The sequence below is a fragment of the Monodelphis domestica genome, chromosome 5, assembly GCF_027887165.1.
Source record: "Monodelphis domestica isolate mMonDom1 chromosome 5, mMonDom1.pri, whole genome shotgun sequence".
NCBI classification, from domain to species: Eukaryota; Metazoa; Chordata; class Mammalia; order Didelphimorphia; family Didelphidae; genus Monodelphis; species Monodelphis domestica.
The window spans coordinates 158,143,872-158,156,783 of NC_077231.1; the positions used below are offsets into that span (position 1 = coordinate 158,143,872).

Genomic DNA, 12,912 nt, shown 5'->3' on the forward strand with positions numbered 1-12,912 from the left:
GATTCAGAATCTATATTATTTTCATAGGGAAAAAGAGAAAGAAAGCTAGGGGGGTTACATCAGAACAACAAAAATAAACTTAGGTGTGGTTGTCCAGGTGGGGATCAAAGTGTGTCGAAGATGGGGCTATTGATAATCCTGACATTGGATTAGATTAAAGAATATGTCCATGATATGGTTATAATGGTTTGAAAGAAGGTCTTGACAATCCACTGGAAAAGAGGGACTAAAATCTTGGTAGAGCAAGAAATCTCCATCGCCCTGAGCAGTTTGTTGTTGGATTATAAATAAAAAAGGGAAGAAATGGTATTTCAGAAAGAAGGCGTTTAGACTGAAAATGAACAATGAATTGCAGGATCTGAATAGCAGGGAATTTTGCCATACAGCTATTCTGATATTGAATTGATAAATAGAATTCTATTCTCACCTGAGCATATTTTACCTAAATGGTTAGCTTAACATTCATTCTATATTCTAAAGCTGATTTAACTCAGCTATTATAAGTTAATAGCTTGAACTATTTCTTACTACAAAATCAAGGTAATTAATACCAATTTTCAGTCAGTGATTGTTTATCAGTCAATAACAGCTCCTAATTAATAATTAAACTTATCACACAATGTAAGGGTTTAAGAAGTGCTTATTGAATGAATGAGTGAATGAAAAAAATAGATTTCATGAAATTCAGTAGCTTGTCCAAATTTGCCTAATTAATAAGTGGCATGGCTCAAGCCCAGGTCTTCATCTTTATTGAATGCAGCACTTTCTCTCTTCTCTTTGGTTGCTAGGTTTACAGTTAATACTAAGAAGTATTTATAAAAAACATTCTGAAAGAAATCTCTCCCCAATAAGCAAAGCCCTATTAAGATTTACTTAGAGATATAATGGATGCTTGGAAGGTAGAGAAAACAGACAAAAAAACCAGATCACATAAAGCATGTTTCTGGAACAAGAAAGAACTGCCCCTTTGATTCCACATACTACATTTTTCTTTTTCAAAATGAAGTACTTTATTTTCATTCTTTTGGGAAGGAAAGTTAAAAAGTTGGCAAGAACTCTGATTTACAACCTCTTCTGTACCTTTAACTTCTTTTGAAACCCATGAAAATTACTGATGATCAAGAAGCACATGAAGGAGCAAAGGAAAATAAGAATAAATTACACAAGAGATATAATTATGTACCTAATCCAGAAGCATTTAAGTACCTAACATGTGCAAGACCCTGTGCTAGGCCTTGAGATTTCAAAGACAAACATGAAAAGAGTTCCTGACCCCACAAAGTTATGATGTTATCCATAATATGTTAGTAATTTCCTTATAGTGTGGATGGAGGAGGTTATGGTTTGGCAGCAAATCTTTCTGACATGGATTTAGAACATAAAGCTGTTGTTACCTTATTGCAGTGGACAAAGCAAAATCCCCTGGAGTGGATCCAAAACAGCTAGCCGCTGAACTCCAAAAAGTTTCTCTCCAGCAGTCACCATTGGTCCTTTCTTCAGTTGTTGAAAAGGGGTCACATGTTCACTCTGGCCCCACATCAGCTGCATCCAGTGCTGTTCCTAGTCCTGGCCAACCAGGATCTCCCTCAGTGAGCAAAAAAAGGCATGGCAGCAAGGTGAGCCATTTTTAAATGTTACCAATTGATTTCTTCTTTCAGCTCATCTTTAGTTCAGTGCAGAACCGACAAGAGATGATTTTGAATTCCATGAGCTTTCTGCTCCAGCAGCTTCACTTTTCTTCTGATAACATAATTGCTAAGGAACAAAAAGTAAAACAATGTTTCTTATAGGTTAGGATCATTTCTTGCCATAATCTATCCTTTTAATCCATCAAAGTGAATTTTGCTTCTACAAGTATAAAGTAGATTATACTAGATCATTGGATTTTATATTCTTGGCAGATTTTTATTCTTACACATTTTGTACCAATAAAAGTAAGAGAAAGAAAAACACATATGTGACTTTAGGCGGGATAATTAAGCCTATCTCAATCTCAATTTAATCATATGTAAAACTGGGAAAAGGCCTGGATTGGATGGTCTCTTAGATACCCCCCAGCACTATAACCATGACCTTACAGTCCTAATTCTTCTTTTACAGTTCACTGGCCCCTCTACACATAGGGAGATTTCTAAATAAACAGCTCATCTTATCCCATTAACCCCTTTCACAAATAGGAGTGTATTCTTTGCACTTTCCCAATTCCAAATAGGGGCAGTGCAATTCTCACAACTAGCCCTTTGAAAGATATGAATTAAACTGATTTCTCTTGATTCCTAAAGCTAGTACTTTTGGGTTCTTTTATCCTTAGTCCTAGTGCTACTCTTCTAGTGCTTTCCTCTGATATTACCTTCCATGTATTCTGCTTGATGCATTGTTACTCTATGGAAGGCAGCAGATTTCCTAGTCAAAAGTTCATTAGTATTGACCAAAGGCTGTTGCAATCCTTTCAGAAAGAAATGGAGGACTGGATACAATCTATAGAGCAAATCTTTATTTATAGAGCACAAATGGAGAAAGAGTAAATTTCCAAGAGCGAGTTATGTAAGATGAAAATCATTTTCACTTCTTAGTAAATGGATAGGCAAGATGAAGACAAGTCAGAGAATTATGAGTTGTGTTTAAGGCTTTTGTACTCAGTTATGCTGAACTCACTAGACACACCCACAACTATAGGAGTTCATGTAGGTGTGTATACACATATGTATACATGCACACAGATATGCCATTATCTGTTTCTATATTATATGCATACTCCTATACATAAATGTAAATATGTATATTTACATGTGTATGTATGATGTGTACATATACATTCTCCTTCATAAGACTTCTTTGTACACAAAGATCTTTCTTTTTGTGTTCTATACACACCACACACACAAAATATTACATATAATGTTTCACACAAAAAAAACAATATAAATATATAATGCTTTGTGCACACACAAAACTATATATATATATATGTATATATATAACACATTGTGTGTATTTTTGGATGTGTAATTATAAAATTTTCTCAGCCAATAGATTCCTTCCTTTTCCAGAATCCAAATTCTTTGTAGTGAGTAGAAGCAAAGAGTTTTAAAGTTGGAATATAAATCAACTAATCTAATTCCCTCCTTTTACAGAGGAGGAGCCTGAGATGGAAAGAAATCAGATAACTCACCCAGGTTCTCACAGCTAGCTCTTTGGATGATAACAGATAAAATCTAACTCTTCTGATTCCCTAAACTTGTGGTTTTGGTTTCTTTTATCCTTAGCCCCAGTACTGCCCCTAGTGCCTTCCCTCTGAGATTTCCATCTATTATATATATGAGTCTGGATATAACCACATTAATATATATGTATATAGTACTCAGTTATCTGTATGTTGTTGCCCCTGTTAGAATGATAATTCCTTGAGGTCAGGAATTATGTTTTTGCCATTCCCTTTATCCCCATCACTAAGCACAGTGCCTGGCATATCATAAAGGCTTAATAAATGCTTTTTTACCAACTGATTATACAACAGGTACTTCCCCTTCCCCCTTACTGTAAAGAATCATAGAGCTCATGGGCAACTGGGTGGCTCAGTGAAAAAAGAACTAGATCTGGAGATAGGATGTCCTGGATTCAAACATCCTCGCTATATGATCCTAGGCAAGTCTCTCTTACTGCTCTTTTGCTTTATAACCAATAAATGGTATTGCTTCTAAAACGGAAGGGAAGGGTTTTTAAAAACGAGTGTCATAGATCATAATATGAACCAAAGATTAGGGAGCCCCAACAACCCTACCCTCATCACAATAATAATCGTTCTTTTTCACACATGATGATATCACATAGGAACTGATATGTCCTGAGAGAAATCTGTCAAAATTCTTCACTTAGCATTACTTAAACCTATAAAACCATTAAAACTAAAAAAATCACTAAACCTATAAAATAATGTGCAAGATATGCCAGGCTGGACAAGGATATATTTTTCCCCGTCTACAAACTTGTTATTGTGATTTTTTTGGAAACTAAATTAAGCTAGCATTATAAACAAGGCAGCTAGGATTTTTCTTTGGGGGGTCAAAATTTTATGTTTTAAATCCTACTGAAACCATCACCCACATGTTTTGGCTCAGATTTAACTTTACTAAAAGGACCAGGTTCAAATGAAAAGCTTATAGTATGGTATTAGAACACATTCTTCCTGAAAGATAATTCCCCAGAACACATGTTCAAATATAGAATTATGTCTTTGCCTAGTTCACATATTAACTGTTAATCCTCTGATTCTAGGAACATTAAGAAATATTAGAAATGCTCAGAATTATCCAAAGTGATGGATGCCTACCTAAGTACATTTTGCATTCACAGAATAAAGTACAAAGATTTTCAATGTCTAGTCACTTACAGGTCTAGCTGGCCTTTCTTTTGACAGATGTCATGTGGAGAGTGGAAAAAAATGTTCTATAGTTCCTCTGGCAACTAATGAAAGATCAAAGCAGCACAGTGGGATGTTGCTTCATGTATTGATGTACTATTTTTTTTTTTGCTTTGTGCCAGAAATCAGGTTGTGTATTATTTTCTCTTTTTGCTGATGTGAGAAGAGTATTTTGGATGCAGTTTTATGTTGGGAAGGTTATTTCACTGACGAAAACAGAGAATGTGGACTCATCCATACAATGATGTCATTTAAAAGCTTGCCAAATCTCTTTGACCTCTAATTTGTTGCTTTTCTGTACCAGACAGCCTTATATAAAAGTTGGTGGTCAGAGTGTCTGCTTATTACTAGCAACTAAGGAATTTCTTGCTTGATAGAGATGGCCAAAACCCTCCATATCATATTTATAGTTTATATATATATAGATGTGTGTGTGTGTGTGTGTATACACACACCTTTATATACATATATATGCCATACGCACACACATATATATAATACATATTATATATATATATGTATATATATATATATATATATATATATATATATATATAACCAATCAATTGCTGTTGTTATTCCCATTTTATGAAGGAGACTGAGGCAGAGAAGTTGAGAACTGTCCAGGTTTACACAGATAATATATATCTTTACTAAATTTTTCCTAATTCCAAGTGCTGCATTCCATTTACTATAATACCTAGCTACCACCAAGACACTAACACAGTCAAATACAGTACTCTAATTACAAGATTCAGCATTTAATATTTGCACATGAAATGGAATTCCAAGATTTTATTTCTAAGTAATTTTTCTGAGATTTATGGCATTGAACTATGGGCTGTGTTAGAATACTTAATCAGACCATAGTCCACAGTATATTATTATTATCATTAACTTCTAATAAAATTAGGCATGTGCATAATTGCACATATGTTAAATATGTTAGAGCTCATTTCTTTAAGAAAAGCTGTCTTAGCCAGTTCTTTTACTATTCTGGCAAGATGCTCAATTTTCTCTTACCTTCTCTCTTCCCAGCAAGATTAAGACCAATGCAAATTTCTTATCGGCCTCTGGGGAGCAGGCAGGACATCTCATTTGCTCTTTTTTGTTTGTGGCAGAGAGAGGGGAAATTGTTTTGGTGTTAGTAAAAGCACCTTCTTGAAAATAAAAGGCTTTCATTATCAGACTTGGTCACATTGTTATTTTGTTGACAGGAAGAAAATAAAAGAACTTTTTTTTCTGAACAGAAAAACATAAGTATAAATTTACCTTTAGCTTTATAACAACTCATCAAGAGCATCATGTGGAATGTAGGTTAAAAATATCCCTTTTAACAAGATTTAAAGTTCCCGAAAGCCAATATACTCCTGATATAGGGAATCTATTTTTCCCCTTGAATATCCAGTCAGTCCCCATCTTCAAAATGATGTATTGAAACATAAAAGAAAAAATTGCCTATACACCCCTCCTAGACTTTCTCAGAACAGGTGAATTCTACAGCTCCCAAAAATCATAGATTCATTAGCAACTTTCCATTGGATTACATATCTGCCAGACATTGACTATTCAAGGACATATATATAACTTCTGACTTCTTCTCATAGGTTCTCTTCTGTCTCTCTTGCATTCAATTCTTTTTTCAGAAAAGGTCCATATGGACATTTTTACTGACTTGTACAACTATCTCACTTTCTCTCCTCTGCTGCTTCTATTGGACTGCTTAACCAAAGAAAACCAATAATAACTCAACTAAATTAGATATGTCTCCTTGATTCTTCCTTTAAGGTTGCTTTTAGAATTCCTAGTTGCTTTCAAAGCTCATCTCAAATACTACCTACTACCAAACTACGATCTTTCCTATTATTCCAGCTGCTAATGCCTAGCCACTCTCAAAATTGTCTTGTATCTATTTTGTATAAATATTGACGTGTGTGTATATATGATTTCACTACAAAGAGACCATGAGGTCCTTGAGATCAGGAAATCAGGAATGGTGAGAAATCTCCAGTGACTGAAACATAATGTGTCAGATAGTGTCTGATATATAATGAAAACTTAATGAATACTTGTTGATTAGCTGATAAAGAATATAAATAATTCTTGATACCTGTGTTCCTAGCCCTGTATTACTTGAAACTGTTCTTTACTGCTGAAAAGACTGAATAGATTCTTTATCCTCCATCATACCATTGGTTTTCCTTGTCACTACCAAGTGTGCTCCTTTTCATTTTCTCCTCTTCAATATAATAACTCCACCCATAGGACTCAATGAAAAAAAATCTATCATTTCAGCATTGTTTCCACTTATTTTTCTATGTATTTGGATGGATCTGTAATTTTCTTGAAGTTTCTACTTCTTAGGATTCAGGTCACATCCCTTCCACAATGCCTATGTAATTTTTGTATATATTTATTTTATGTGAGAAATTAACCCAACAAAATGGAACTCTAATTGATTTATTATATGGGTGGGAGAGGTATTTCTATACCACTTGAGGATTCTATGCAGAGAGTCATATATAGCAGGTGCTTAATAAATGATAATTGAATTGAATTGAATTTGTGATAACAATTAGTTTAAATATCAATACAACAGTAGCTGGAAAATAATACCTCGTTCCATACAACTTCCTGTTTCATTTAGTTAGTTCATGTTTTTCATTCTTCCTGACTTCATTTTGAAGGCTATTATGTTTCTTTCCAAAACACAGTATGTCATATTGGTAGATTCCATTTTCAAAGTATACATTATAATTGATAATTGGGTTGTCTCAGTATTTATTTTTTAAAATCTACTAAATTCTATCCAGCTTCTTCTTTCTTTTGCCTTTCCAGTTTCATATCTTCATATTCATTAGATCATTTGATTCTGCTGCTGGCTTCCCCCACCTCGCTCTTGGATTACTAGTTTTCTTAAACTGCTTTTTGATGTTTGTAACTTCTTATTTTAAATTATCCTTCCCTGAATTATTTTACAAACTACCTTGTCCTTTAGACAGATACTTTCCTTGAGTCTCAATGTTTTGCAGAGTTTGGCAGAGCTTTTTGAGATAAGCTGCTTGCTGAGCTCTTTTGGCCTCTTTATTTCAGTGTTGTTTTATACCAGTTATATTTCTCTTGAAAAAAAAATTTTAACCCTTACCTTCCATCTTGGAATCACTACTGTGTATTGATTCCAAGGCAGAAGAGTGGTAAGGGCTAGGCAATGGGGGTTAAGTGACTTGCCCAGGGTCACACAGCTGGGAAGTCTCTGAGGCCAGATTTGAACCTAGGGTCTCATCTCTAGGCCTGACTCTCAATCCACTGAGCTACCCAGTTGCCCCCTTGAAATTTTTAATAGTATATTTTTTCCATCTCACTTTTTTATTAGTAAAAACTTGTTTAAAGAGATTCATTTACATTTGCTGCAATTAGAAACAATGCCTTGCCATCTTTGCCCTTTCTACTAAATACTAACTTGCCAATGTTTAAGCTACATATAATCAGATGGTTTCAAAATTATTTCTATATACATTAAAATCTAATTTTATGATGTCATTCATTGTTTATGAATTGTAGCTTCATACAACTTATAGAAAGTACCTATGATATATTGAATTGAGGCTTCAGAGTAGCATACAAGCTTTTCTTTCATGTTTTCCCACATAATTTTTATCGTCATTCCTATTCAAATTTTTTTATCAAAGTCACAGAATATCAGTATTTTTGAATTATTTTGAAGGGTCATGTTAAGTTCTTCATTAAAGTGAATTATCCTTTAAAATGGATATTAATGACTAAGCTACATTTATCTTCATGTTGGTTTATAATATTATTCTTTTCATTTGCAAAATGAAATCACCAAGGCTTCCATTATAGAATTTGTCTTGTTGCCTATGAATGTTTATTTTTATTACTGACAATTTATTTAGAAAATCCAGTTGATACTTTACTACAGTAGATCAAAACACAATGTTCTCTTACATTCATATATTATGGACACCTAATGTATTACAAGCCTTTACAACTATGTAAAAAAAAATGCTACTACAAATGAATGACTGTAAATAGGAATTTTCTATAAAAGAAAAAAAAAGTAGGGTCTTTTATATACTGCAGTTTCATTAATTTTCATTAACAATTTAATGCCTAAATTTGATGCCCTCAATATTATTAATTCAGAAACAATCTAATTTTCATTTATCATTTAAGATTGCAAGAAATGATGAACACAGTTCTTTAATCAGTCATTTATACTTTCATGTGACAAAGATCACTTTCTTTTGTTTCTACTAAACTTTGCCTTTTGTTTTTGAATCATTAAGACTAGGTATCAATTCCAAGGCAGAAGAACAGTAAGAGCTAAGAAATTGGGTTTAAGTGCCTTGCCCAAGTTCACACAGCTAAGTGTTTAAGGTTACATTTGAACCCAGAATTTCCCACCTCAAGGCCTGACTTGAACAATCTAGTTGCCACAAAGCTCATTTTCTTTATTTTTTCCCAAAGAAAACTTTCAATGATAGCTCCATGGTATAGTATAAAGAGTCCTGATATCTGAAGAACTGGTTTTGAGTTCCATCTTTTCCATGTATTAACCTTGATTCATGGGCCACTCATTTTATCACTATAAACCTTAGTTTCCTGACCTATAAAGTGGAGACAACACAAGGTATTATTTCTGATATGACTGATCAATATACCTTAAAATACTAATAATTATGATGAGGGTAGGAAAGCAGGAAAAGAAAAAAATAAAAATAGAAACCCTATTTGAAACAGATCAACTGAAAATTGAATGCAATATATTTTAAAATCAAAATTGCATAACCAACAAATTTAATTAAAACTCAGAATATGATTGTTCTATGTAATAATTTTTCATGTGTTCTTTATTATTGCAGCCCACTGATGCAACAAAGTCTGTCTCTCATCCAATTACTGGAGAAATTCAGGTATGAAAATATAAAATAAGTTAATTGTTATTGTATATTTTTGAGAAACTCCTTACCCATTGAAATTGTTGATAATGTGAATCAATGGAGCAGAAAATGTCTTTTTTATTTATAATATTAAGAGGTGTTTAATTTTCATTTTTAGGGAAAATATTTTATTTGTAAGGAATTTTAATGGAATAAAAATGAACACAGTACTCTCTTATAACAAGATTTAGAGAATAACTCCTGACATGTAATAGGATTACACAGATCATGAAGCTAACTTTCAAGTCTTCTCTCAAGCTGCTACCTGATCCCCATATTCAATCTTATTCAGAGCTCTATGGCAATACAGAAATATATTTACATATATTTGCATTAGTTAGTAATTTTTTTTTATTTTTCTCCCAAATGAAAGCATTTGGTCAATCAAATATTATTTTAAAACCTGAAAAAAATCTCTTTTCCCATGCTAATTGCTTATGTTCCTTTATATACTAAAATAATCTGATGTTTTCAGGCTAAAAATATTAAATCTATTAAATATGTAATTTGTTGACCATAAATAAATAATAAAATAAGATACTTTAAAAGAATTTTGCATTATGAAAGTTCAAAGCCAGCATCTTCTCAAGCACTCATTATAACTGCAGATGACCACATCATTTAGTACACTCAGTATAACAAATAAAGTGTTTCATAAGAATCTTCTTAGCTAAACAAAAGTTATAATAGTTTCTCTCTATGTTCCCTGACTAATCTCCAGCCATGACAGGAAAACAAATCTCTCTTAGTTTCTCTCAATATCACATTCTTAACAGTTTCTCTCTAGGCTCACTATATAAAAGTGACTTTTTATTGTTCTTTCTAACTATGAGGAAGATAAAGCTTCATAGTTTATCTCATAGACAGCATAGATCAAAGTCAAGCTCACACACACACACACACACACACATACACACACGCAGTTTCCCTGACTTCACAAGAAGAATCACCTCTTTGAATAATATTTACAATTGTTAGATCTCTAATTTCCCTTGCTCTGAAAAAGAGACAGTAATAGTGTCTCAGATTCCTTCCAAAAGGCTTTTGAAAACAGTGTTTTCAGTCCATGCATGGTAGTGTTGATTTAATTGTTATTCAAAACTTCCTGAAATTTCTCCAGTGACTAAAGCTTTAAGAATCTCAATCACTTTGAACTAGTTTAAAAGTGCTATAAATACATAAGATTCCATTATATACTAGTCTATTTCCCTCTTTTAGAAATGTTCTTTTACTGACTGAATCAGTATCCTCAATGATCAATTAACCAGTAAATATTTATTTTAATACCATCTGTGTGAAGCACACTGTGCTGATGGATTTAGAGAGTCCATATAAATATATAGCACAATTAGATCTTGACATCATTAAGTATCTAATCTAAGTCTGAAAATTAAAAGACATTTAATAGAAACTGAATTTGTGCCAAACACTGGGACAGTGATGGGAAATCACAGTGATTGTTAGGTGTCATAGAGCAATTGCTTAACATTTCTCTTCCACAAATGGCAGTGCTAATTTGATTAATATTCTGAGAGAAGGTAAAAAGAAATACACACACACACACACACACACACACACACACACACACACACACACACATATATATATGAGTATGGATGGGGAGGGAGAATGTTGATGAAAAAGATCATGGAAGGAAGATGGCCAGGGACCTTCAGAATGCAGAACTAGCAAATGTGAAGGCCCACCATTCTGAAGCCGAGATCACAGGAGCAATAGATAAAGTGACTTAGTTGGTCATGGAAATATAAGTTCCCCCAGCAAATAAGATCATTTACTGAGTTTGACGAGAAATCTGCATAGCAAAGTATACTGGCCTAACAATGATTGGGGAGCAACAATATTACATACAAAATCAAAAATAGGCACCAATAAATATTGATAAAAAGAATCACCTGAGTGCCACAGAAAGTCGCATTAAGTGGTTTCTCAATCCAGAAGTCTCTGTAGATTGGGGTGGGATCATTGAGAGTAATAATTAAGAATGAAAGTTTCACAGAGAAGAGGAATTTGAACTGGTCTTTGAAAGATTAGTAGGATTCCTTTACCTGGAAAAGAAAGAGTAGGTAGTTGGAATATCATGAACAAATGTATTACCTTAGGAAAATATAAAGTATGAGAATGGACACCTCTGGCTATTCATGCAACAAATTCATAATAGGGAATTATGGAAAGGTAATCTAAGGTTAACTTCTAAAGGTCTTTGAATATCAAGAAGGTGATTACTTAAAGAAAATTAATCTGATCTTGGGGTATAGGATAACTTTTGGCAATAGTATGGTGATCAAATGCAAAGAAACCAATTAAGAGTCATGGTAATTTTCTTAAGCACAAAGTGATAGGGGACGGAAATAGAGTGATGAAAATAGTAATGGAAAGAAATATATGTAGGAAAATGATTAAGGAAAATTTAATAGGCATGATTTAATGATTAATTGAATATGCCATAAAATTCTTCTGATTTTTCCATTTCTAGACATATTTCTATCTTAAATGGATATCCCAAATACTCCTAATCTCATGGTGCAATATACTAAGAGGACCTGGTTTAAAATCTTAGTTTTTTTTAGACTTTGGATAAATCATCTTTCTGTACCTCAGTTTTCTAATCTTTAAAATATGGAAATCTAACTATAGTCTAAGGTCCATGTTAGCTTTGAATCTGTGATCCTATGTGATTTTTATCACTGGATATGGGTTTCTTTCACTGCTTTACTTTCTTCTTTTACTCTATGTTGTTGCATGTGTTTGTTACTTGAACCTTAAGAATTTATACTAGTACCAATTTAATTCAATGATATTTTTATTCCTTCTTGAAATATTTCTATAAAGTGAAATGGCAACAAATTATTTGGTGGAAGAAACTATAGAATGACTTTGTCACAGCATATGAAAAATGAGATTATGCTACAATAAATATTTGAATTGTATATAGATGTGGTTGGAAATCAGAAAATCAAAATGAAAATGACTGTAGGCATTCTTTTTTGCTTTAGATTTAGGGTTCCCTTTATAGGTTTAACATAATTATTTATGGAACAAAGGAATTTATTTCACTATTTTTCTTTCTATATAACTTTACCTTGTCATTCCATTTTCTTTTCTTTTACCCAGAATTTTTCATGAGAAAATTATCTAAAAATGTTTACACCTGCTGAAAGATTATTGGTCAAAACAATCTTCATAATATTTAAAGTATCTTTCCAGCAATATTTGCACCCACTCTTCTACATGTATCCTAAATTTCATCCCAAACAGTCTCTACAAATTTGCCAGTGATCACATGATTTCTAAGTCCACTGGCCCTTTTTCATTGTTGATATTTTTTGATTTCTCTGCATCATTTGCCACTACTGGACATTTCCTCATGGATATTCTTTCCTCCCTGAGCTTTTGTGATATCCTGTCCTCCTGCTCTCTTTTTACTCTTCAGTTCCTTTCCTTTGTACACTAAGCACCCTGCTCTCCTTATATGGGTATATTTCAAGAGTTTGTCTTCAGCTTTTTCCTCTT

At 33.0% G+C, this 12,912-nt stretch overlaps 1 protein-coding gene across 5 annotated transcripts in view; it reads left to right on the forward strand.

The window, feature by feature from the left end:
• The window catches only part of PCLO (piccolo presynaptic cytomatrix protein), a 623,741-nt gene that overhangs the window by 445,775 nt on the left and 165,054 nt on the right, over positions 1–12,912 (forward strand). For 4 of the 5 annotated variants that reach the window (XM_056799474.1, XM_056799475.1, XM_007504012.3 and 1 more), the window contains exons 13-14: positions 1,405–1,616; positions 9,304–9,354. In XM_056799474.1, the coding sequence (XP_056655452.1) occupies positions 1,405–1,616; positions 9,304–9,354 (263 nt within the window). Of the gene's footprint in view, positions 1–1,404; positions 1,617–9,303; positions 9,355–12,912 lie in introns of those variants that run through there. The other variant, XM_007504015.3, reaches the window with a different exon arrangement.